The sequence below is a fragment of the Chiloscyllium punctatum genome, chromosome 9 (assembly GCF_047496795.1).
Source record: "Chiloscyllium punctatum isolate Juve2018m chromosome 9, sChiPun1.3, whole genome shotgun sequence".
NCBI lineage: Eukaryota > Metazoa > Chordata > Chondrichthyes > Orectolobiformes > Hemiscylliidae > Chiloscyllium > Chiloscyllium punctatum.
The window spans coordinates 115,392,341-115,418,162 of record NC_092747.1 but is presented as its reverse complement, the minus strand read 5'-3'; the positions used below and the strand labels follow the sequence as shown (position 1 = coordinate 115,418,162).

The 25,822-nt window shown below is 41.3% G+C and overlaps 1 protein-coding gene across 1 annotated transcript in view; it reads left to right on the top strand.

Moving 5' to 3' along the window:
* The window catches only part of LOC140481035 (nectin-1-like), a 59,760-nt gene that overhangs the window by 3,762 nt on the left and 30,176 nt on the right, over positions 1-25,822 (top strand). The window contains exons 2-5 of the mRNA XM_072576633.1: positions 2,871-3,173; positions 5,263-5,520; positions 15,398-15,542; positions 24,809-24,975. Of these exons, the coding sequence (XP_072432734.1) occupies positions 2,871-3,173; positions 5,263-5,520; positions 15,398-15,542; positions 24,809-24,975 (873 nt within the window). The remainder of the gene's footprint in view (positions 1-2,870; positions 3,174-5,262; positions 5,521-15,397; positions 15,543-24,808; positions 24,976-25,822) is intronic.

The following is a 25,822-nucleotide window of genomic DNA, read 5'->3' as shown; positions in this document are numbered from 1 at the left end:
TCATATACCCATCGAGGTACATTTTAAACGTTGTAATTGTACCAACCTCCACTACTTCCTCTGGCAGCTCATTCCAAACACACACCACTGCATTCAGCAGATAGCCAACAGGAGTTTTGAATTTCTGAGGAGGAAGTTTTGATATTGCAACAAAAAATATCACAGTCTCAAAATATATATTATTGAATATTTGTTCATCCAGTGTTAGAGTATGCAGGTTCTGCATGTGTTCCAAATGTGGCGAGAGAGAGAAATAAGGTTGGTACCATCCAAAGTAAGACTGCATGATATTGCATTAATCAATCTGGCAATACATCAGTGTCAAAGATTTGAAATGAGAATCACTACAGCAAAAGAGGGGGAAAAGCTCGATTGAACATGTCCAACAAATTATGGAACGGACTGGTGGAAACTAACAGAAACAAGTAGTGGTGCCTCCAGGCAATGCCAAAATATGAGTTGCCATTCACAGATTGATAAAGTAATTTGCTTCCAAGACAGTGTATCAACTATCATTTTTCCTATGGATAATCCCACAATGGAACAAGTTTCCAAAGGAAATGGTTGCAGTCCCATCACTTGCAATTTTCAGAGACCATCTTCAGATTACCATGTTTTCAAAGGCATTACCATTTCAGCAGGTCATGTTTTTTACTGTGAGCATTAACCATATAAATGTTGGTGGAATACAGATACAAGTCTGTGATACTGACACAACTAAAGCAGAAACCAATCCTCCCTGGGTCTTGGAATTGTGGCTGAGGTCTGGAAGATTGCAAATATTATACCCCAATTATAAAAGTGGAAAGGGATATACTTAGCAGCAATGACTGATCCTATTTCTGTTTATATCTTGATAGAAACATAGAAAATAGGTGAGGAGTAGGCCATTCGGCCCTTCGAGCCTGTCCCACCATGCAATATGATCATGGCTGATCATGCAATTTCTTTATGCCACGCCCACTTTCTCTCCATACCCCTTGATCCCTTTAGCCACAAGGACCACATCCATTTTCCTCTTGAATCTATCTAACCAACTAGCCCCAACAGCTTCCTGTGGGAGAGAATCCCACAGGTTCACAACTCTCTGAGTGAAGAAATTCTTCCTCATCTCAGATCTGAATGGCTTACCTCTTATTCTTAATGTGGAGGTACTGGTGTTGGATTGGGGGTGGGCAAAGTTGAAAATCTCACAACACCAGGTTATAGTCCAACAGGTTTATTTGGAAACACTTAATAGCTAGTCCTCTGAAAGCTTATACTTCCACATAAACCTGTTGGACTATAACTTGGTGTTGTGTGATTTTTAACTTTGTCCTTATTCTTAGACAGCGACCCCACTTCTGGATTTCCCCAACATCAGGAACATTCTTCCTCCATCTAGCCTGTCCAGTCCCATCAGGATTTTATATGTTTCTATGAGCTCTCCCCTGATTCTTCTAAATTCCAGTGAGTACAAGTCCCATTGATCCAGTCTTTCTTTCTTCATATGTCAGTCATATTTCATTTCAAATAAGAAAGAAAAATCAACTGATAATTATGTACAGAAAGTTCTATGTAAAAGTTACCTTTAGATATGGAATCAAGTGAAAGCATTTATTAAGAGTAAAATTCAACAATCACTTATTTAACAATCCAGACACCGTGGGGCGGTACGGTGGCTCAGTGGTTTGCACTGCTGCCTCACAGTGCCAGAGACCTGGGTTCGATTCCCACCTTGGGTGACTGTGCAAACTCCACACAGACATTCTCCCTGTGTCTGCATGGGTTTCCTCCGGGTGCTCCGGTTTCCTCCCACAATCCAAAAATGTGCAGTTTAGGCAAATAGGCCATGCTAAATTGCCCATAGTGTTAGGTACGTTAGTCAGGGGTAAATGGGTCTGGATGGGTTGCTCTTTGGAGGGTCGGTGTGGACTTGTTGGGTCAAAGGGCCTGTTTCCACACTGTAGGGAATCTAATTAAAGAAAACAATTAAAGATCATCAGCTGGCTCTTGGAGTGATATGTTTGCATGTGCTAGGAGCTACACGTATAAATAACACTGGAGCCTATTTTATATACGCAAAATGAATTTTCACATACATTGCACCTTTTTCATGAAAAATGGTGGCATTGAGACAGCCAATCTCTGCTACGTCCCAATAGCAGCAAACCAATCAATCAGAATCCATTAGGTGGTTTGAGAATTAAGACTGACAGGTAACAGTTCTTTCTGTATCCCCTTATCAATATGCTCCAACCAATCAGCACTCTTTTCTCTCCCTTTATAAAATGGTGTTTTTTTTTTTGCCAAATCACTTTTGTGCGTTCTAGGTCTGACATGTGTGAGATGAAAAGCTTCAACTTCTTGTCTCTTTTTCGGAATAGACTCCTAGACAATATAATTTTTTTCAAAAGGTGCTGAACTCAACTGTAACATCCTTTACCCTCATTGTTGCTGAGATCAACTCTAGTAAACTCCATTAGCCAACTGTCAGTGGTGGTATTGTCAGTGGTGGTTCTGTTAGTATCCTCCAAACCCATTTATCTAACAGGCATGATGGTAATTCTGTACTTAGTTTTTGACCATTCTCTGGTTTTATTTTAAAAATAAAAATAAAGAGGGAGACAAAGAGGGAGAAATGGAATGCACATGGAACTGAGTTCAGAGGAATATATTGTTCAGGAGTGGATGTTGTGCTGGGAAAATTGTAGACATGGTAAGAGTTGGTCAACAACATGGAATTGTTAGTATAGGATGGGCAACAGAATGATCCTGTTGTTGAAGAAATCTTGGCATTGTTGAAGATCAAATGCTTAAATGAAAGGAATTCATATTAACAATACTATTACTTTAAGTTATTTGGTATTAACATTAACTTATTTCTGCAGGGAAATACACAAATAATAAGCCTCCACATGGACACAGAAGTGACGTGGATTCAAACTGTGCATTAACTAAGAAAGCAGCAATCAAACAGCCTGGATGGGATGTGGAACATAACAAAACTGTATATTCCCTTGGTGTAATCTTAAGGAACAGCTCTTTAGAAAATGTCAGCTGTTTGAAAGTCAGCAAAACTTCATCAACCAAGAGAACTAGTAGGATCCAACACATGGCTGAAAAGTCATATTCATGTGTGTTCGTTAATTCCTGTGCAGCAACAGAAAATCAAGTAAAGTTGACAATTATGTGTAAGTTTATCGTAATAAAACATTTCATGACCACTTGTCATTGTATTATAATAATCAGTGTGAAGATAACACTTTCAAGTGGTTTTTGACCATTTTCTTGAGTATAACATCAAATTCCTACATGTCTCCCAACAAGTAACTGATGTGTCATGGCTGTCATAATCTGATTTTTTGTTTAAATACAACAAGTTTTGGAGTAATAGATTTGTATTGAGTTATTTTCACTCACTTGAAGAACACAAAATATCTTCAGAAAGTTGTGTCTACTTTCAAATTCCTGGCATGTATTAAGCAAAAGTATGAAAAAGAGCAAAGAATTGGAGAATGTTAGGCTTCTGTAGTTTAATCCTCCGTATAATCCATACGACCCAAATTCATTTATTGGTCATCATCTTTTCTACGTAATTCAGAGCTAGATGTAACATTTTGAAGATTAAAGACGACAACAGATTACTGAATATTTCTGAAAATGATTTCCCAATTGTGATAGTGATGCCAAAGTAAAGGAGACACCATGGAATATGGTGTATTTGGATTTCCAGAAGGCTTTTGAGAGGTTCTACACAAGAGACTGGTGGCCAAAATTAAAGTACATGGGATTAGGGGTAATATACTGACATGGATTGAGAATTCGATATCAGACCAGAAACAAAGAGTGGGAATAGATGGTTCTTCTTCTTGATGGTTGGCAGTGATTAGTGACTAGTACTGTAAGGATCAGTGCTTATGGGTCCAGCTATTCACATCATATTTAAGTGACCTGGATAAAGGAGCCAAATTCAACATTTTGATGTTTGCCGATGATGCAAAATTAGGAAGTGCTGTGAGGAGGATGCAAGAAGGCTTTAATGTGATTTAGACAAGTTGAGTGAGTGGGCAAGTACATGGCAGACACAGTACAATGTGGCTAAATGTGAAGTTAATATGAGAACAGAAAGGAATAGTATTATTTAAATGGTGATATATTGGGAAGCGTGAATGCACAAAGAGATCTCAGATTCCTTGTGCACCAGTCAATAAAAGTAGACAGGAAGGTGCAGCAAGCAATGAGCAAAGCAAATCATATGTTGGCTTTCATTGCAGAGAATTTGAGTTCAGAAGTAAGGATATCTTGCTGCAGTTATACAGGGCCATGGTAAGACTACACCTGGAGTACTGTAAGAAATTTGGGCACCCTTCCTAAGAAAAGTTATACTTGCCAAAGATGGAGCACAACGGAGGATCACTAAGGTGATATTGGGAATGACTGGACTCTCCTATGAGGAGAGACTTGTTTAACGGGGCCTGTAACTCACTGCAGTTGGAAAGAAGGAGAAGGGATCTGATTGAAACTGAAATAACTTCATGAAGGCCAGTATTCCGTCACCAAGTCATCCTTCATTTACTTGTGCACAGCACATAGCACTGATCCAGCTAGTTCACAGCTGATACCTAGAGTGAACAGAACCCCTAACACTTCTGTTTATATCTGTCAGCCAAGACTCTTTGATTGGACCAGGTTTAATAGCCCCAATCAGGGAACTCATGTTCTATGAGGTCTACCTGGCTGACCTTGTTCCAATCACTACAAAAACAAAAAAAATTCTAACAGGGCTGGACAGACAAGATGTAGAAAAGATTTTTTTCCCCTGGTTGGGGAGACTTGAACCAAGAATAACAGTCTTAGAACATGGGGTAGAAAAAACTTTTCACACAAAGGGTATCAAATCTGTGGAATTCTTTACCACAGAAGGCTGTGGAACCAAGTCACTGAATATATTCATGAAATAGATACATTTTTAGATATTAAGGGCATCAAGGTTATGGACAGAAGGCAGGGCTATGGTATTGAGATATTGGGTCAGTCACATTTATATTGAATGGTGGAACAGGCTCAAAAGGTTGCTCATAGTCACAATGTTTCTACAAATTAGTGCACTAAAAATACACTTTCAAATGGGTTTTTAATTAGCTCATGGGAAAATAAAGACAGCATTTTTGCCAGAAAATTGAAACCATAGATGTAGCAAAATGGTTAATCGCTGAATGATTTTACAGAATTCATATTGTTCTCAATAACAAATAATATCCTAACTTGTTTCCTCTATAGTTCCTCCAGATTTTAGAAAAAAGCACCAAAGTGATTTTAAAGGTTCACTTGCGAGAACATGCAGAGCTGCTAATGGTAGCCTAGCACCTGGCATTGTATTGGTTTCAATGAGAGGAAGAAATGGGACCAAACAGCAAAATCGGACCAGGACCGTTACCAGCATTTACAAGCCAGTACAACATACAAAGAGCTTGGAGAAAGTAACCTGTCTGATAAATCTTCCAAAACCTAATGCACCTACAGAACTGATTTTAGGATGTGAGTATGCAGATTAATAACGTCTTGTCCTATTGTTTTTCAGGATTTGAAAGTGATAGCTAGCTAGCGTTCTCGCTGAGAAGTGTGTACTGAGTGCCTGCCTGATGCAGCTGACTGGTGTGTGTGTGTGTGTGTGTGTGTGTGTGTGTGTGTACAAAATGCTGTTACAATTGCCTTAGTTGCAGCACATCTGGGAAGTTGACTGGCTCATTTGGCTGGATGGATGGTTTGTGATACAGTGATTACTGGATTAGTGGTGCTGGAAGAGCACAGCAGTTCAGGCAGCATCCAACGAGCAGCGAAATCGACGTTTCGGGCAAAAGCCCTTCATCAGGAATAAAGGCAGTGAGCCTGAAGCATGGAGAGATAAGCTAGAGGAGGGTGGGGGTGGGGAGAGAGTAGCATAGAGTACAATGGGTGAGTGGGGGAGGAGATGAAGGTGATAGGTCAAGGAGGAGAGGGTGGAGTGGATAGGTGGAAAAGGAGATAGGCAGGTTCGACAAGTCCGGACCAGTCAAGGAGAGTGTGCTGAGCTGGAAATTTGAAACTAGGATGAGGTGGGGGAAGGGGAAATGAGGAAGCTGTTGAAGTCCACATTAATGCCCTGGGGTTGAAGTGTTCCGAGGCGGAAGATGAGGCGTTCTTCCTCCAGGCGTCTGGTGGTGAGGGAGCGGCGGTGAAGGAGGCCCAGGACCTCCATGTCCTCGGCAGAGTGGGAGGGGGAGTTGAAATGTTGGGCCACAGGGCGGTTTGGTTGATTGGTGCGAGTGTCTCGGAGATGTTCCCTAAAGCGCTCTGCTAAGAGGCGCCCAGTCTCCCCAATGTAGAGGAGAACACATCGGAGCAACGGATATAATAAATGATATTAGTGGATGTGCAGGTAAAACTTTGATGGATGTGGAAGGCTCCTTTAGGGCCTTGGATAAAGGTGAGGGAGGAGGTGTGGGCACAGGTTTTACAGTTCCTGCGGTGGCATGGGAAAGTGCCAGAATGGGAGGGTGGGTCGTAGGGGTGTGTGGACCTGACCAGGTAGTCGCGGAGGGAACTGTCTTTGCGGAAGCCAACAGTGGGTTCAATTCCCGTACAAGCTGAGGTTATCATGAAGGATTCACCTTCTTAACCCTTCCCCTTGCCTTAGATATAGTGACCCTCAGGTTAAGCCGCCACCAATCATGTCTCTCTAGAGACCCGAATAGTCTATGGTAGCTTAATTGCTGTGTAACAGCCTGATAAACTGTAACGTCGATTTCGAAGCTCCTTGGATGCTGCCTGAACTGCTGTGCTCTTCCAGCACCACTAATCCAGAATCTGGTTTCCAGCATCTGCAGTCATTGGTTTTACCCTTTTTAAACTGTAATTGTCATTCAATGCCCCTATATCTGCAAGAGCTAATACTTTACATTATCTTAGTTTTCAGTTGTGTCTCCTGTGAGTGCTTCTGCCTTTGAGTGTTCAAATTCCACATCAGACTCTTGAATGCAAAATCTAGTTCAGATCCAGCTTTTCTCATTTTTCATTGCAGCTGAAATTCTCCATTCTGAACAATGTGTCAATAAACGTACTTTAATATAATCAGCTACCACCTCTAAAAAAGTGAATAGAATGATACGCAGTATTGTCATGTGACCTAACTAATGCTTTATATAGTTCTAGTAGAACATTCTTGCATGCATATTCTGTACTTAGGCTAAGAAAGGAACGAATCCATTTTGCTTCATTAATCATTTTATTGACTTGTCATAGAACCTTAAGAATTTGTGGGCCTGCAATTTTAAGTGTCCCACTGTTCCTCTACATTTCTTATGTCCAACAAATTATTCCCTACATTGTTTCCCTTCAGAGTTTGGTTCCATTTGAATTCCATTTCCCATTTCTCTATCCTCCATGCTGGCCATTGATGTTTTCTTGCAGTCTACAGTTTTTTTACCTCACTATAAAACAGACTATTTTTTGTATCAACTCCAAATTAATTTAATGCAATGTTTCCCACAAAAATAAGTGCTACAGGGCATGAGTAGAAACACCCATGTAGCTACATAAATGCTTGTCGACCTTTGCTCCTGCCACTAAATCAATTTTGGATCGAACCTGCCCTTGGATGTCATGTATTGTTCCAGTTTCAGTAGATTTTCATGTGATGTCTTGTAAAATAAAACTTGCTGAAACAGTGCAGCTTACAGCAAGCGCGTGACCCTCATTGGCCCAACTTGTTAAAGTTAGCAAACATAACAAATAAGGAATTCATGTTGACTATCCATGATTCCTTTGTGCCTGCCTAAAAGACAATTTGTATCAGCCACTCAGAAGCTTTTCCAACAGTTCATCCATAACCGAGATTCAGCTGACTGGCCAATGACTGTTTCATCATACACACATACACACATTTGAATTAGGGGCAGGAGTGAGCCATTTGGTTCTTCATGGTAACTCTACCATTCAATGGCTGATCTGATGTCTTCATTTTCCAGCCTACCCTCCTTAACCTTTCACCCTCTTGCTTGTCAAGAAATTACTGACTTCTGACTTTAAAATATTCAAAGGCTCCACTTCTAACACCTTTCGAAGAAGAAAATTCTGAAAACGCATGTGAAAATATGTCCTTCTTTTCTCCGTCTCATGTAGATGACCTCCTTATTTTTAAACAGTGAGACCTAATTCTATATACTTCCACAAGGGGAAATGTCCTTTCCATTTCCATCCTGTCAAGATGTCTCAGGATCAGTTTTGTTTTAATCAATTTACCGGTTACTCTTTGAAATTCTTACAGGAGAGATCGAGCGAATTCTTAGAAGAGTATAAAGGAAGTAGGAGTATACTTGAGAGGGAAATCAAGAGGGCAAAAAGGGGACATGAGATAACTTTGGCAAATAGAATTAAGGAGAATCTGAAGGGTTTTTACAAATATATTAAGGACAAAAGGGTAACTAGGGAGAGAATAGAGCCCCTTAAAGATCAGCAAGTTAGCCTCTGTGTGGAGCCACAGAAAATGGGGGAGATACTAAATGAGTATTTTGCATCAGTATTTACTGTGGAAAAGGATATGGAAGATATAGACTGTAGGGAAATAGATGGTGACATCTTGCAAAATGTCCATATTACAGAGGAGGAAATGCTGAATGTCTTGAAACGGGTAAAGGTGGATAAATCCCCAGGACCTGATCAGGTGTACCCGAGAACTCAGTGGGAAGCTAGAGAAGTGATTTCTGGGCTTCTTACTGAGATATTTGTATCATCGATAGTCACAGGTGAGGTGCCAGAAGACTGGAGGTTGGCTAACATGGTGCCAGTGTTTAAGAAGGGTGGTAAGGTCAAGCAGGGGAACTCTAGACCAGTGAGCCTGATGTCGGTGGTGGGCAAGTTGTTGGAGCGAATCCTGAGGGACAGGATATACATGTATTTGGAAATGCAAGGACTGATTCGGGATAGTCAACATGGCTTTGTGCGTGGGAAATCACGTCTCACAAACTTAATTGAGTTTTCTGAAGAAGTAAGAAAGAGGATCGATGAGGGCAGAGCAGTAGATGTGATCTATATGGACTTCAGTAAGGCATTCGACACGTTTCCCCATGGGAGACTGATTAGCAAGGTTAGATCTCATGGAATACAGGGAGAACTAGCCATTTGGGGACAGAACTGGCTCAAAGGATTCTCAAAGGTGGTGGTGGAGGGTTGTTTTTCAAACTGGAGGCCTGAGACTAGTGGAGTTCCACAAGGATCGCTGCTGGGTCCTCTACTTTTTGTCATTTACATAAATGATTTAGACGCGAGCATGAGACGTAAAGTTAGTAAGTTTGCAGATGATACCAAAATTGGAGGTGTGGTGGACAGCAAAGAGGATTACCTCAGATTACAACAGGATCTTAACCAGATGGGCCAATGAGCTGAGAAGTGGCAGATGGTGTTTAATTCAGATAAATGCGAGGCGCTGCATTTTGGGAAAGCAAATCTTAGCAGGACTTATACACTTCATGGTAAGGTCCTAGGGAGTGTTGCTGAACAAGAAGACCTTGGAGTGCAGGTTCATAGCTCCTTGAAAGTGGAGTCGTAGGTTGATAGGATAGTGAAGAAGGTGTTTGGTATGCTTTCCTTTATTGGTCAGAATATTGAGTACAGGAGTTGGGAGGTCATGTTGTGGCTGTACAGAACATTGGTTAGGCCACTGTTGGAATATTGCGTGCAATTCTGGTCTCCTTCCTATTGGAATGCTGTTGTGAAACTTGAAAGGATTCAGAAAAGATTTATAAGGATGTTGCCAGGGTTGGAGGATTTGAGCTATAGGGAGAGGCTGAATAGGCTGGGGCTGTTTTCCCTGGAGCATCGGAGGCTGAGGGGTGACCTTATAGAGGTTTACAAAATTATGAGAGCCATGGATACGATAAATAGGCAAACTCTTTTCCCTGGGGTCAGGGAGTCCAGAACTAGAGGTTTAGGGTGAGAGGGAAAAGATATAAAAGAGACCTAAAGGGCAACAGAGGGTGGTATGTGTATGGAATGAGCTGCCAGAGGAAGTGGTGGAGGCTGGTACAATTGTAACATTTAAGAGGCATATGGATGGGTTTGGAGGGATATGGGCCGGGTGCTGGCAGGTAGGACTAGATTGGGTTGGATATCTGGTCGGCATGGACAGGTTGGACCAAAGGGTCTGTTTCCATACTGTACATCTCTATGACTCTAAACTTGTGGCTCAATGGTTAGCACTGCGCCTCACAGCGTCAGGGTCCCGGGTTCGATTCCAGTCTTGGGTGACTGTCTGTGTGAAGTTTGCACATTCTCCCCGTGTCTGCGTGGGTTTCCTCCCACAGTCGCAAAGATGTGCAGGTTAGATGAATTGGCCATGTTAATTTGCCCATAGTGTTAGGTGCATTAGTTAGAGGGAAATAGATCTGGGTGGGTAACTCTTTTGAGGGTTGGTGTGCACTGGTTGGGCCGACGGGCCTGTTTCCACACTATAGGGAATCTAATCTAATCTAATCTAAACTGTCTAATCTTTCATCATAAGACAACACACCCTTTCCAGTTTGTCTACTAAACATTCTCTAAATTGCTTTCAACACACTTACAATCTTCCTTAAATAAAAAGAACAATATTCAGTTCTCCAACTATAATCTCACCAGTGCCTTGAATTACTGAAGTGTAATCTCCTTACATTTCTATTCAATTCCCCTTGTAATAAACAATAACATTCTACTAACTTTCCTAATTGCTTGCTATATTTGTATACTGTCCTTCCACAATTCATGCAAGAGGACATTTAGATCTCTATATCTGAGCTCTCTTTATTCAGATAATATGCTCCAATTTTTCCTTTTTTGTCAAAATAGAAAATATTACATTTTCCCACATTCTGCTCTATTGACAGATTTTTTTGTTCACTTGCTTTAGCTTTTGTCTCCATTTGATGTCATCTTCACAATATCTCCTACATATTTATTGTCTTCAGTAGTTTTAGCATCTATCCTTTCAATTTTTTGATCTAATTCAAGGATTCAGCATTGCTGCCTGTAGCACACCATTTGGCACATCTTGTCCACCAAAATATTTATGCATGCAGCTGTTTACTGTTAGCAAGCCCATCTTCAACCTTTAGCCAATATGTAACCTTCGAAATTATGATCTTTTATTTTCGGTCATAACCTATGATGTGGCACCCTATCAAATGCCTTCTTGAAATCAAAGTATTTCTGTTTGATCGACAGCACATATTTCTTCCTCAAAAAAAATTCAATAAATTGGTTAAACATGATTTCATTTTAACACAACCATGTTGATTGTGTCTAGTAATCTTGAATTTATGTATGGGTGGCACGGTGGTTAGCACTGCTACCTCACAGCGCCAGAGACCTGGGTTCGATTCCTGCCTCAGGCGACTGACTGTGTGGAGTTTGCACATTCTCTCCGTGTCTGTGTGGGTTTGCGCTGGTTTCCTCCCACAGTCCAAAAATGTGCAGGTCAGGTGAATTGGCCATGCTAAGTTGCCCTTAGTGTTAAGTGCAGGGGTAAATGTAGGGGAATGGGTCTGGGTGGGTGCGCTTCAGCGGGTCAGTGTGGACTTGTTGAGCGGAAGGGCCTGTTTCCACACTGTACATAATCTAATTTTCTGCTCTAACATCTTTAATAAGAGCTTCTAACATCATCCCTATGACCAGTATGAAAATACCTAGTCTGTAGTTGTGCTTTCTATTTTCCTTCCTATTTGATTAAAGGAATTACATTAATTATTGTCCAATCTAAAGGATTTTCCCCCAAATCTAAGGAATTTTTAAAAAATTAGAATCAATGCATTGACTATCTCATTAGTCACATCTTCGCAGACCCTAGGGTGAAATCTAACTTGTCAGCCCACGGTTCCACTTGTTAGTACACACTTTCTCTGACAATTGTTAATTTCCTGAGTTCCTCCCTTTTGGTGGAGCGGTGGAGTTGTTTAGTGCGTGTATCCCAGAGATGTTCTCTGAAACAATCTGTAAATTGGCATCCTATCTCCCCAATATAGAGGACACCACACCAAAAACAACAGGCATGGTGGCTCAGTGGTTAGCACTGCTGCCTCACAGCACCAGGGACCTGGGTTCGATTCCAGCCTCGGTGACTGTCTGTGTGGAGTTTGCACATTCTCCCCGTGTCTGTGTGGGTTACCTTTGGGTGCTCCGGTTTCCTCTCACAGTCCAAAGATGTGTGGGTCAGGTGAATTGGCCATGCTAAATTGTCCACAGTGTTAGGTGCGTTAGTCAGATGGAAATGGGTGTGGGTGGGTTACTCTTCGGAGGGCTGGTGTGGACTTGTTGGGCTGAAGGGCCTATTTCCACACTGTAGGGAACCTAATCGAATCTAATGGATGCAGTAGATGATGCATGTGGAAGTGCAGATAAATCTCTATTGGATGTGGAAGGATCCTTTGGGGCCTTGGAAAGAGGTGTGGGCACAAGTTTTTGCACTTCTTATTGTGGCAGGGGAAGGTGTCGGGAGTGGAGGGTGGGTCAGTGAGGGGCGTAGACCTAACAAGAGAGTCGCGAAGGGAATGGTCTCTCTGGAACGCAGATAGAGGTGAGGAGGGAAATCAATTGGCTGAACTGGTCATCACCTTCAACAATTTCTCCTTCAAAACCTCCCACTTCCTCCAGACTAAAGGGGTAGCCATGGGCCCCCACATGGGTCCTGCTATGCCTGCCGCTTTGTTAGGTACGTGGAACAATCCATCTTCCACAGTTACACCGGCACCATCTCCCTCCTTTTCCTCCACTACGTGGATGATTGTATCGGCGCTACCTCATGCTCCCACAAGAAGGTTGAACAATTCATCAACTTGATGAACACCTTTCACCCTGACCTCAAGTTCACCTGGAACATCTCAGACACCTCCCTCCACTTTCTGGACATCTCCATCTCCACTTCCGGTGACCGACTCAACATGGACATCTGCTTCAAATATCTTGACTCCTGCAACTACCTGGACTACATCTCCTCCCACCCTGCCTCTTGTAAAAACACTATCCTTTGTTCCCAATTCCTCCACCTCTGCCACATCTGCTCCGAGGAGAACCAATTCTACCATCGAACATCCCAGATGGCTTCCTTCATCAAACACCACAAATTCTTCTCCCATATGGTTGATGATGCCCTCCACTTCCCCACACCTCTGTCCTCGAACCCGACCTCTCCAATCGCAGCAAGGACAGAACTTCTTCATCCTCACCGTTTACACCACCAACCTCTGGATACATTGCATTATCTCTGCCATTTCCACCACCTACAAACAAACCCCACCACTAGGAATATATTTCCCTCCCCATTTCAATCTGCATTTCAGAGACCATTCCCCCTGCGACTCCCTTGTTAGTCCACGTTCCCCACCAACCCACCCTCCACTCTTGGCACCTTCCCTTGTTACAGTAAGAAGTGCAAAACTTATATCCACACCTTCCCTCTCATCTCACATCCAAGGCCCTAAAGGATCCTTTCTCATCCAACAGAGATTTACCTGTAAATCCACCCACATAATCTACTGTGTCAGTTACTCTTGATGTGGTCTCCTCTACATTGGGGAGACAGGACACTAGCTTGCAGAACTTTTCAGACAACATCTCCAGGACACACACACTAAACAGCCCCACCGTCCTGTGGCCAAACACTTTAACTCCCCCTCCCACTCCGCCAAGGACATGCAAGTCCTGGGCCTCCTCCATGGCCAAACCCTTACCACCTTGCCGTCTGGAAGAAGAACACTTCATCTTCAGCCTTGGGATCAATGTGGATTTCATCAGTTTCCCCATTTCCCCTCCCACCACCTTATCCCAGATCTAATCTTCTAACTCGGCACTGCCCTCTTTTACTGTCCTACCTGTTCATCTTCCTTCCCATCTGCCTGCTCCACCTTATTTTCCAACACTGGTTATTCAAAAGTATGATTAGGAACCATTGGGGTCAACTTTGAAAGGGTTTGATGGTTGTAAGTTTACAGTGTTGTGAATATAGGGAGGGGAGGTTGATTGATTCAGCTGTCTGTGTGTTGTAACAAGCTGAATTGTTCTTGAATTGAAATGGTACAGACACAATAGACAGAATTGTCTCATTTTGTGCTGTGATCATTTTATGACCTTGATTGAGGTATGCCTGAGACATTCAATTGGCCTTCAATTGAGAATACGTTTCCTGAGCAACAGTAAACCCTCATTTGGGTATAATCCTCAGCTCTGCTGTCCAATAGCTGTCATCAATTCCTACGCTGTGTTTGAACTATTGTACAATTATCCACACTGCCATCATGGGTCACATTTGCTCATTTGTGACAACAGTAATGTCTCATAAAATCATAAAATAGAAAAGGTGGTTGATTGGTCAGCTAAGTCAGTTCTTATTCTTTGAAAAGCCTTCGCATATTTTCAATTCTCTTGGCATTTTTCCATAGTGTGTATCTCGTTTGCTTCTCAAAAGTACTATTGACTCTGCTGCCACTACTATTTAGTGATTTCATTTCATAACCACTCATGGTGTGAAAGAGATTTTCAGAATTCCTCCTCTGAATAATTTGCCAATTATCTTAAATGCATTTCTTGTTACTGACAAATGTGCCTGTGGGATGAGTTCTTCCCAATTTACTGAACAAAATGTATATAATTTGAACTCTTCGATTAAATTTTGCCTTTGACCTCTCTGTTCAAAGGAGAACAATATTAGCTTTTCCAGTCTCTCCACAATCTCCTAATCTCCTAAAATGTAGTGCCTAGAAATGAACACAATACACTAGATGAAGCCTAACTAACGTTTTTTTTGTAAACAGCTGTTTGGTAGTACAGAAAAAAAGAAACAAATTTTGTTAAAGCATTTCATCTTGTACTCATCAGGACAATTCACAAGAATATCAATATAAGGTGAAGCAATCTATTTAGAATATGAGAGAAAACAGTGCTGATTTGGGTGGCACTTAGACTCAGATTGGTAGAATCAATATGATGGAGAATGCTCCAGTTCGATGATGACTGAAAGTTGACTGTCAAGCTTTGTTTAAATTTAACTGAGTCAGACTAAGGCATTGCCATGAAAAATAACCTAGCAAATAGCTGTTACTTTTCTGTTGAGTTGAAACAGGTACAATGTGTGCACACGATCTTTTTATCTGTAAGGAACAAACAAAAATAGCCTTCATATTGTAATGATGGAATGAACAGTGTAATTCATTTGTCTAGCAATTTCTATGTCCTGGTTCTTGACAGAATGAGCTTCTACAATGCAGGACAAGGTTACGCACTGGCGGCTGGAAATCTATGAAAAGAGAAATTTATGCACCTTTTCTGATGTGGAGTTTCATCATCTGCCATTACACCCTTTGATGATTAATTCAGGCTGTTTCCATTGATTCTAAAACCTTTTCTTTCACAGGTCCTTTTGTCATTGCAATTAAAAAAAACAAGCATATTGTTCAGGGGAAGAAAAGGAAATTTAACTTCAACATTATGGACAGCGAGCAAATCATTGAGTTTAAGATAACTGGTTTTGTGGACCAAATTAACTTAATCTGCTCGAAGTAAGTGGAAATCGATACATATATCTACGCACATGTGAGACTTTTCTTCATACATTACACCAACGCTGAATTTAGAAAGGTTCAAACATATTCACAAAGTGAATGACTTATTACCCAATTTGCAAACTGAAAGCTAAATACATCAAAAACAATTCTTCCACTGCCCATTAAAACAAATGGGCTGAAATTAATGTGTGTTCCACAGCCACTTTCCAATATGCACCGCTCTTAGACATCACTGCCCAGCTAATCTGGCGATTAATACATATTAGGTTGTTATTGTGCACTGCTGTTTTTGACTGAACATGAACAACACACACTGGTGTCAATGTGAGTTTTGTTTTTGCTTCATAGCCATCACTTTCGACCTGAAACGATAAAACTGGGATATTCAATTGTAGAGTCTTTTGTATTCAGTGGAACTATAGATTATTAACCTTCTGTTACACAAATTTTGAATGGAGAGGTTTGTATTATGATCTCTTTATTTAACTGTAAATAATTTTTTTTTTTAAATATCCTCCACTGGAGGTGGACATTGCTGGCTGGGATAACATTCATGACCCATCCCTAATTGCCCTTAAGATGATGAGGGGTACTGCCTTTTTGAATGTTATAATCCAGTTTGTGGCATTAGGAAGATACTTCCAAGACTGTGACCCTTTGACAATTATGGAGAGGTAATGTATTTCCAAGTCAGGATGGTGAGCAGTTTTTGGGATACTTGCAAGTGATGTATACCCAAGTAACTGCTGCCCTTTGTCTGTCTAGATGATAGTGTATGTGGGTTTGAGAGGTGCTGGTTAGAGACCTTTGTGAATTTCTGTAGTGCATTTTCCAGATAGTACACACTGATTTCTGGTAGAGTGGGGGAAGTTTTTGGACGTCATATTTTCTTCATTGTTGGGATTGGGCACCATTGTCTAGGTCAGCATCTATTATCCATCCCTGGTTGTCCTTGAGAAGGTGGTGGTTAGCTGCCTTCTTGAATCATTGTAGTCTATTTCCATAGTCACAACAATGCTGTTGAGAAGGGATTTCAAGGATTTTGATCCAGTCACATTGAAAGAATGGAGATACATTTCCAAACCGATGCTGAGTGGTTGGAAGGGAACTTGCAGATGATGGTGTTCCAGGGTATCTGCTGCCTGTGTCCTTCTAAATGATAGTGGTCATGGGTATAGAAAGTGCTGCCTAAGCACCTTAGTGAATTTCTGATGGGACTGTTTGATGGAGAGGAGAGTGAATGTCAGTGGATATGGCACCAGTCAAGTGGGTGCTTTGTCCTGGATGGTGACAAGCTTCTCAATTAGTTTTGGAGCTGCACTCACCCAGCCCAAGTGGAGAGCACATCATCACAAACCAGACCCCGTGACTTGTAAATGATAGAGAGGAGGTGAGATAGAATTCCTAGCTTCTGACATTTTCTTGTCGTCACTGATCTTTTTCAGTTTCTGGTCAATGGTAACCACCAAATGTTGACAGTGGCATAGTCAATGATCATAATGTCAGTAAATGTCAAGCTAGTTATTGGACATGTTATTGCTGGACACCTGTGTGCATGGCTTGCATAAAGATTTGTAGCTTGGATGCTGGGAAGTTGATTTGCAGACGTTTTGTCCCCTGTCTCGGTGACACCTTCAGTGCTTTGGAGCCTCCTGTGAAGTGCTGCTGTATTGTGTCTTCTGGAATTTATTTGCTTCCGTTCCTGATGCTTCCAGTGACCAGTTCCAGTTGTTTGTTATGGTGGCCGGTATATTGGGTACAGATCAATGTGTTTATTGATGGAGTCCATGGATGAGTGCCATGCTTCCAGAAATACTCTGTGGCCCTCCTCTATTTGGTTTGTTTTATGATCGTTGTGTTGTCCCAGTTGAGACAGCCCATTAACCGTCAGCCATGCTTGGACAACAACTCACCAGAACAAAACACCCTCCACATATCATGTGCAAGACTAATGTAATTTACAAGATTCCATTCAAAGACTGCATGAAACATTATATTGGACAAACAGGCAGACAACTAGCAATCTGCATCCACGAACACCAACTAATCATTAAATGCCACAACCAGCTGTCCCTAGTAGCCACACATACAGATAACAAGGACCACAAATTCAACTGGGACATCACAACGATCATAGGACAAGCCAAACAGAGGACAGCCAGAGAATTTCTACAAATATATGGCACTCATCCACAGACTCCACCAAAAAGCATATCGACTTAGACCCAATATACTGGTGACTACAATGAACAACTGGAACTGGCTACCGGAAGCAGCAGGAACGGAGCCAAATAAATTCCAGAAAACACAGTACAGCAGCACTTCACAGGAGGCTCCAAACCACTGAAGATGTCACCAAAACAGGGGGGTGAAACTTCTACAAAGCAACTTCCCAGCTCGGCGAACATACCCACTACGATTTGTGTGCATGCACATCATTTGCCATTTCGTGTTATCTTCAAAACACTCAGTGTTATCTTTAGAATTAGTTTTCAGTAATGAGAAACATTATTCAGCACAAACCCAAATCCTGCACCCATCTCCTTTTGATATACAGGGGTCTAAACCAACTGCTATTATTCTCCATTTGAGAGGGAGAACAAGTGAGAATCTCAGCTTATTCCCAGGGCTTTGTTGATCTCATTGGGGATTGTTGCAATGTAGGGCTGATTTTCAGGCTTTGTGGAGAGGCAGTAACAGTCATTTTCTGTTGATGCACTTAATAACTTGATTGATATCAGTGAGTTGCTGTTTGACAAATCCACAACATTGACCCACATCCTGCTGACATAAAACACAAGGGGTTCAATTTCAATGTGCTGACTATCTACTGCATGCATGACAGGAGAACCAGGAAGCCTGGTTTGCTACTTGTTTTTAACTTGCCTCCTGTCTACACTTCGTTCCATCACGTCTCTTCGTGGAATGGGGTAGCAGCATCCATACTCATGGAGGGGTGAAAATTACAGAACTTTTAAAATTTAGTTCCTTTGTGGCATCACTTGCTGGGCCAGTATTTATTGCCTGTCCCCAGTTGCCCTTTAGAAGGTGGTAGTGAGCTCCCTTCTTGAAGCACTGCAGTCCACCTTTCTGGGTCAACCCACAATGCCAGCATGGAAGGAATTCCAGGATTTTGGTCCAGCAACAGTGACAGAACAGCAATACATTTCCAAGTCAGGATGATGAGTGGTTTGGAGGGAAACTTGCAATTGGCGACATTCCCATGTATCTGCTGCCCTTATCCATCTAAATGGAAGTGGTTGTGGGTTTGGAAGGTGCTGTCTAAGGATCACTGGTGAATTTCTACAATGCGTCTTGTAGATGGTGTACTTCTGCTACTGAGCGTCGATGGTGGAAGGAGTGGATGCTTGTGGATGTGGTGCTAATCAAGTTGGCTGCTTTGTCCTGGATGGTGTTAAGCTTCTTGAGTTTAATTTGAGCTGTATCAATTCTGGCAAATGTGGAGTACTCTATCATACCCCTGATTTGAGCCTTGTAGATAGTGGACAAGTTTTAGGGAGTCAAGAGGTGAGTGACTTGCTGCAGGATTCCTAGTCTCTGATCGGCTCTTGTAGCCATTGCATTTATGTGGTAGGTCCAGTGAGTTTCTGGTCAATGGTAACCTCGAGGATATTAATACTAGGGATACAGTAATGGTAACTCCATTAGTTCATCTCTTATTGGAAATGGTCATTGCCTGGCGATATTGTGTTGCGAATGCTACTTACCACGTGTCAGCTGGAGCCTGGATATCATTCAGACCTTGTGGCATTTGAACATGAACTGCTTCAGCATCTGAGGAGTTGCAAATGATGCTGCACATTGTGCAATCATTGGTGAAAATCCCCACTTCTGATCTGAAGATGAGAAGGATAGTCAACGTGGCTTTATGCATGGGAAATCATGTCTCACAAACTTGATTGAATCTTTTGAAGAAGTAACAAATAGGATCGATAAGGGCAGAGCCATATTTGAGATCTATGTGGACTTCAGTAAGGCTTTCGACAAGGTTCCCCATGGGGGACTCGTGAGCAAGGTTAGATCTCATGGAATACAGAGAGAACTCTCCATTTGGATACAGAACTGGCTCAAAGGTAGAAGACAGAGGATGGTGGAGTGTTGTTTTTCAGACTGGAGGCCTATGACCAGTGGAGTGCCACAAGGATCGGTGCTGGGTCTGCTACTTTTCATCATTTATATAAATGATTTGGATGTGAGCATAAGATGTATAGTTAGTAAGTTTGCTGATGACACCAAAATTGGAGGTGTAGTAGACAGTGAAGAAGGTTACCTCAAATTACAACTGATCAGATTGATCAGATGGGCCAATGGGCTGAGAAGTGGCAGATGGAGTTTAATTTAGATAAATGTGAGGTGCTGCATTTTGGGAAAGCAAATCTTAGCAGGACTTATACACTGAATAGTAAGATCCGAGGGAGTGTTGCTGAACAAAGAGACATTGGAGTGCAGGTTCATAGCTCCTTGAAAGTGGAGTTGCAGGTAGATAGGATAGTGAAGAAGGCATTTGGTATGCTTTCCTTTATTGGTCAGAATATTGAGTACAGGAGTTGGGAGGTTATGTTGCGGCTGTACAGGACATTGGTTAGACCACTGTTAGAATATTGCAATTCTGGTCTCCTTCCTATCTGAAAGATGTTGTGAAACTTGAAAGGGTTCAGAAAAGATTTACAGGGATGTTGCCAGGGTTGGAGGATTTGAGCTACAGGGAGAGGCTTAACAGGCTGGGGCTGTTTTCCCTGGAGTGTCGGAGGCTTAGGGGTGACCTTATAGAGGTTTACAAAATTATGAGGCCATGGATAGGATAAATAGACAAAGTCTTTTCCCTGGGTTGGGGGAGTCCAGAACTAGAGGGCATAGGTTTAGGGTGAGAGGGGAAAGACATAAAAGAGACCTAAGGAGCAACTTTTCATGCAGAGGGTGATATGTGTTTGGAATGAACTGCCAGAGGAAGTGGTGGAAGCTAGTACAATTGCATCATTTAAGAGGCATCTGGATGAGTATATGAATAGGAAGGGTTTGGAGGGATATGGGCCGGGTGCTGGCAGGTGGGACTAGATTGGTTGGGATATATGGAAGCACATAGGCTTTAATTTAACATCACATTCAAAAAGTGGTACATCCATTACTGCAACACTCCAAAAGTAATGCACTAATTTGCAGCCCCATAAACTCAAACTTCTGGGCGTGATTTGAACCCATGATCTTTATGCCCAACTCTGGCCAATTGAGCCCCTAAAGTGGGAAGTTAGTGCCCCAGCTCAGGCCCTCATTTCACCACTGCATCAATTTGACATATTGTCGGGGTCTCTTGTAGTGCGGTGATAGTGTCCCTATCTCTGAGCCAGAAAGACTAGGTTCAGTCCAACCTGCTCCAGAGCTGTATTATAGCATTTCTGAACAAGTTCATTCGAAAATATCTCTAGCACTTGGCAGGAGAGCTCTGTAGCCTGGGAGGTTTCAGTCTTCAGGCTGTTGGCCAGTAAAAGGAGGCTATATCTTTCCAGAGTCACGTTAACCGGAGGACCCATATCAATAATTCTACCTCACACCATCCCTGTTCTCCCTGCTCACTCCATCATTCATTGTGACCCTCCTTGCTGTACCTCAATATTCTGATCTTATCTCCAAACATTGTTCTTGCCTCACCGGCGATGGTCTTCACTCTGTAAGATAGCTGAGTGCAGAGTGTTGGCTTTTGATTCATCAACAGCTCTGAGAAATTAACTTACTCCTGGAGGCAGAGGGAGGACTTGACATAGACTAATTAAAGAGGCACTAGCTGAAGAGAGCCAAGTCAAATAAGCAGAGGTGAGCTTCCCCCTGAAAGTTTGGAAGTACAAGTATAAATACCAATCACTAGATTTAAAGGATGTGATTAAGGTAATAGAACCGTCCAACTTGGATTACCATTTCAAATTAAGTTGTGAGTAAAGCACAAGAACAAGCATATAGAAGCTATTAAAAGCTGCATTTCGGTCTGTTATCTGCAAGTTATTTTCCACATAAAGAGTGAGTAACATTTGAAATAAACTCTTAGAAAGAGTTGAGTGGTGGAGTTATGTACAAATATGGACATATAGAACTTAAGAGTAGGACATTTGCCCATCAAGCCTGCTTCACGTTTCAATATAATCACTCTTTGTCAACACAATACTCAGACTATCCCCCAATATGCCTTGATGCCTTTAATGTTGAGAAATCTTTGAAACTGAGTAAGAATTATGTGGACACTATATTTGAGAATTATAGTGCCTCCATGGATAGAGGAGCTATAATGGGTTGAATTTTTTTTAAAAACTTCATTATCTTTGAATCATGGGGTCACACTGCACAGAAACAGACTCTTCAGTCCAACTCGTCAATGCCGACCAAGTGTCCCAAACTAATTTAGTCCCACTTGCCTGTATTTTGTCCATATTCCTCTAAACCTTTCTTATTCATGTACGTGTCCAAATGTCTTTTAAATGTTCTATCTGTACCTGCATTTACCACTTCCTCTGGCAGTTTATCTCATATACGAACCATCCTCTGTGTAAAAACATTACCCCAGGTCTCTTTCAAATCTTTCTCATCTCACCTTAAAAATATGTCCCCTAGTTTTGATTTTCCCCCACCTCCAGAGGAAAGATCTTTGCTATTCATCCTACCTATGTCTCTCATGATTTTATAAACCTCCTACCCTCCAATGAAAAACATCCCAGCCTCTCCAGCCTCTCTTTATAACTCAAACCCTCCAATCCTGGCAACATCCTGTTAAATTATTCCTGAACCCTCTCCAATTTAATAATATCCTTCATATAGCAGGGCAACCAAATATCTCCTTAAGCCAGTACACTTGATTTAATGAACTTTTTGCAATGACAGTGAGTCTCTATCATTGTGAAAATGACAGATGAGCTTAAAAGTTAGAAATCCTGGCCTGAACATAGCAGCTATGATTTTTTATTTAATTTTTGGGCGATATGGTATGTGAACATGTGAGAGTCAGGAGTGGTACTTGTGACCCTAGTTGAGGCTGCTTTAAATCAGCTGCTGGTTGCACTTCTGCATGAATTTGGTCACCTGGGTATCTGAAAAAAAAATCTCTGATGTTAGAGGAGAAGGTCTGAACGTTGTGGATTCATCTGTATAGCCAGCGTATCCTTTGACTATAATTTCGGAACATCATTTGTTGAAGCTTTTCTGTCACTAAGGGAGGTCAGCTTGCATCTGGGAGAGGTAAAGTATCTTTGGGATTGCTAAAAGAAGGCAAAAATGTGTAAAAAAAGATGCATAAGTTACTTGGAACTATGAATTGTCACGAAGAACTGTCAAAAGCATCATCCAAATGTCAAGTGGAACAGGAGAGCTGTCAAGCTGCCAAGCTTTGTAAAGATATGGAGATGCTGGTGTTGGACTGGGGTGTACAAAATTCAAAATCACACATCACCAGGTTAGAGTCCAACAGGTTTATTTGGAAGCACTAGCTTTTGGAGCGCTGCTCCTTCATCAGGTGGTCTGGATGAAGGAGCAGCACTCCGAAAGCTAATATTGTGTGATTTTAAGCTTTGTAATATTCTTGTTGTTTAAATCTTTGATGAGAAAGTCTGGAGCGGTAAACTAAAATGCTTCATATGTCTGTTGATGTAAGCCTGATGACTATTGTTACTGGACGCCTGGCATGAAAAAAATGTCCATTATCAGTAGCATGCCTACAATTTCACAATCTGATCAACAACTACAAGTTGTTATAGAGTCTTTGAAGTGGGACTATGAATTCTAATGGATGTTATGAAAAGCGACATACATTCAAATGATGTTTATGTTGTTATAAGGTGTGATGTAGATAAAGAAATGTAAATGTAATACATTTTGTTTCAAGAATGAGTATTTTCTTTAAGTGTTAAAGCCATTTAGAACTTTATTATAATTCATCCCTATATGCAAGCTAGAACCTGCCTATAGTGGATATTGAGTGAGCTGGCATGGTAGGTGGTGGGAAAGACTGGTGGTTGAGGTGACAAGGCTGGGCATCACTTGGCACTAAATTATCAAAAGGGTAATAGAGGTTTGCCAGAGAGGAATAGGCTAGTATAGGCACCATAAAGTGTCATGGGGATGACCAACCCGGTATTAGTTGGCATAGGACTATAAAAGACCTTTGGGTGACAACAAGACATGAGGTAGCATGTGTCATAACATGGGGTAAACTCTCCTGCTTAATTTAAACCAGCAACACAGAAAAGAAATATTCTGTGCAGTAATCTGTGAAACTTTGAGAGGCCAAGTACTATTTAAGTAAAAATTAACAACTCTATTTCTTAAAGTATGACAGAGAATGATTAACTAACAATTATTTACAACTCCTTCCTCTAACCTATCTTTTACCTTCCCTTTTATAATACTAGTCTGATTAAACCCTGATTAAGATTTACAAAACAAAACGTCTTATCGCAAAACCAGGCAGCTTTCCGTTCTTCTCTGCATTCTTGTCTTCTTTTTTTCTTCTTGGGGATTTTGCTTCACATGTTACTGATTGATATAGGTACCTTTAAGAGAGAAATTCTCTGGGCAGTTTGCAGATGGTGTTGGTTTGGCAGTTCTCCTCCCAACTGTTCAATTTTCGTCAGTCTTATGCCCCCAACGCATCAGATTGTGTCATTGGCTTTTAAGATTGTCAATATACAAAATTCAATCTTGATTGCAGTTTGGTATTTTTTGGGTTATAATTTAAACGGATTGGCCTATTTCAAATCTGTTTTTTGTCTCCAGGTAATCAACTACACTAGCTACCCCAGTAGCTGGACCATATGTTACATTGTGTTTTATTGAGAACACTTGGTGGTGTCACTGCTAGCTTTTAACTCTCTTAAAGGAACAGTACACCCAGATCTTCATAACATATGTGTTGGTATGGAAAGGAAATGGGGACTATGTGGAGGTGGTGAAGGGGTGTGACAGGTGCGGGCTGGAGGAATTTTTTCTGGCTTTTTTTTCAGATCTGAAACAGAGTGCTGAGGAAAGCTATCCACCAGTTCATCTTAGTCCCTGGCAGACTCCCCACTTGCTCCACACTCACCTGCTTCCCTATACTTAAAGACTGAAAGCAAATCAGCTTCTCAGCAGCAGCAGCAGCAATCAAAATATATACATCAAAGCTAATGTCAAATATTTTGCAACAGAATGTATATGCAACAAAATGTATTTGCCAAGTACTTTTCTTTTAACGTTTTTTGAATAACTATCTGTTCTTTTCTAAGACAAAATGATTCACTTCCTGAAGGCATTGAACTGATCGAAAATAAGCTCAAATTTAAAGCACCTCTGAAAGAATATTATGCTGGCATGTATATGTGCGAAGCATCTTATCAACACTGGACAAAGAAAACACATTGGGAAATTGAGATCACTCCAGCTGAAAACCAATGTATGTATTTATATTTTACTAAGAACAATTTTGTTTGATCCAAGATGGCTTGGGTAGAAATCACAGGGCTTCAGGACTCTAACATAAATTGATTCTTTCTATGAACCAAGTAAACATTTTATTTGTAACATTATCATGTAAACAACAACCTACATTGAGCATTCACTTGAAAAAAAGTCAAGGCACTACATGCAAAATTCAATCTTTAAGGGTTTTCCATGAAGGTTTCACCATTGACAGGTTTGGTTTCCTCGTAAATGCATCATTCTGTCGAGCAATGTTTTTACAGCTATGATATGGGATAACCCTGTTAAAAGCGACAGACCGTTGTGTCACTAACCTAATTGCAGTATGGATTACTCTTGACAATAACAGGCTGGATTTTTTTTTTGCAAAGTTGGAGAGATTGTGTGGGCCTTTAAAAGTAGTGCATGGTACGCAATTTTGAGATTCCTTGTACCCCAAGTTTTGCTAGTGTACGAGAAGAGTGTGGGAAATGTAACAGCACATGCATTCCAATCTTAGCAGTTCCTCTAAGGTGGTAAAATCACCTCATCCTAATAAAATCAATGAAGTTGAAGCAGCTTACCCTGAATTTGTGATTAACAGTCTCTCAGAGGAGTCATGAACGATAAACTAGATGCTGGAAGCTTCTGACAGGTAGTTTAAAAATCTTTTACCCATGTGCACAACCCCTACCCTCCAACACTCCTTTTACTCTCCACGCCACCACCGGCCCTATACCCATCCTTAAACTCTTAAAATATCACCTATATAGAAACAATAAAGTTGACGGTCCATGCCTTGTGCAAATAAACATCGAGCTATTGAAAAAATAGATGCAAGA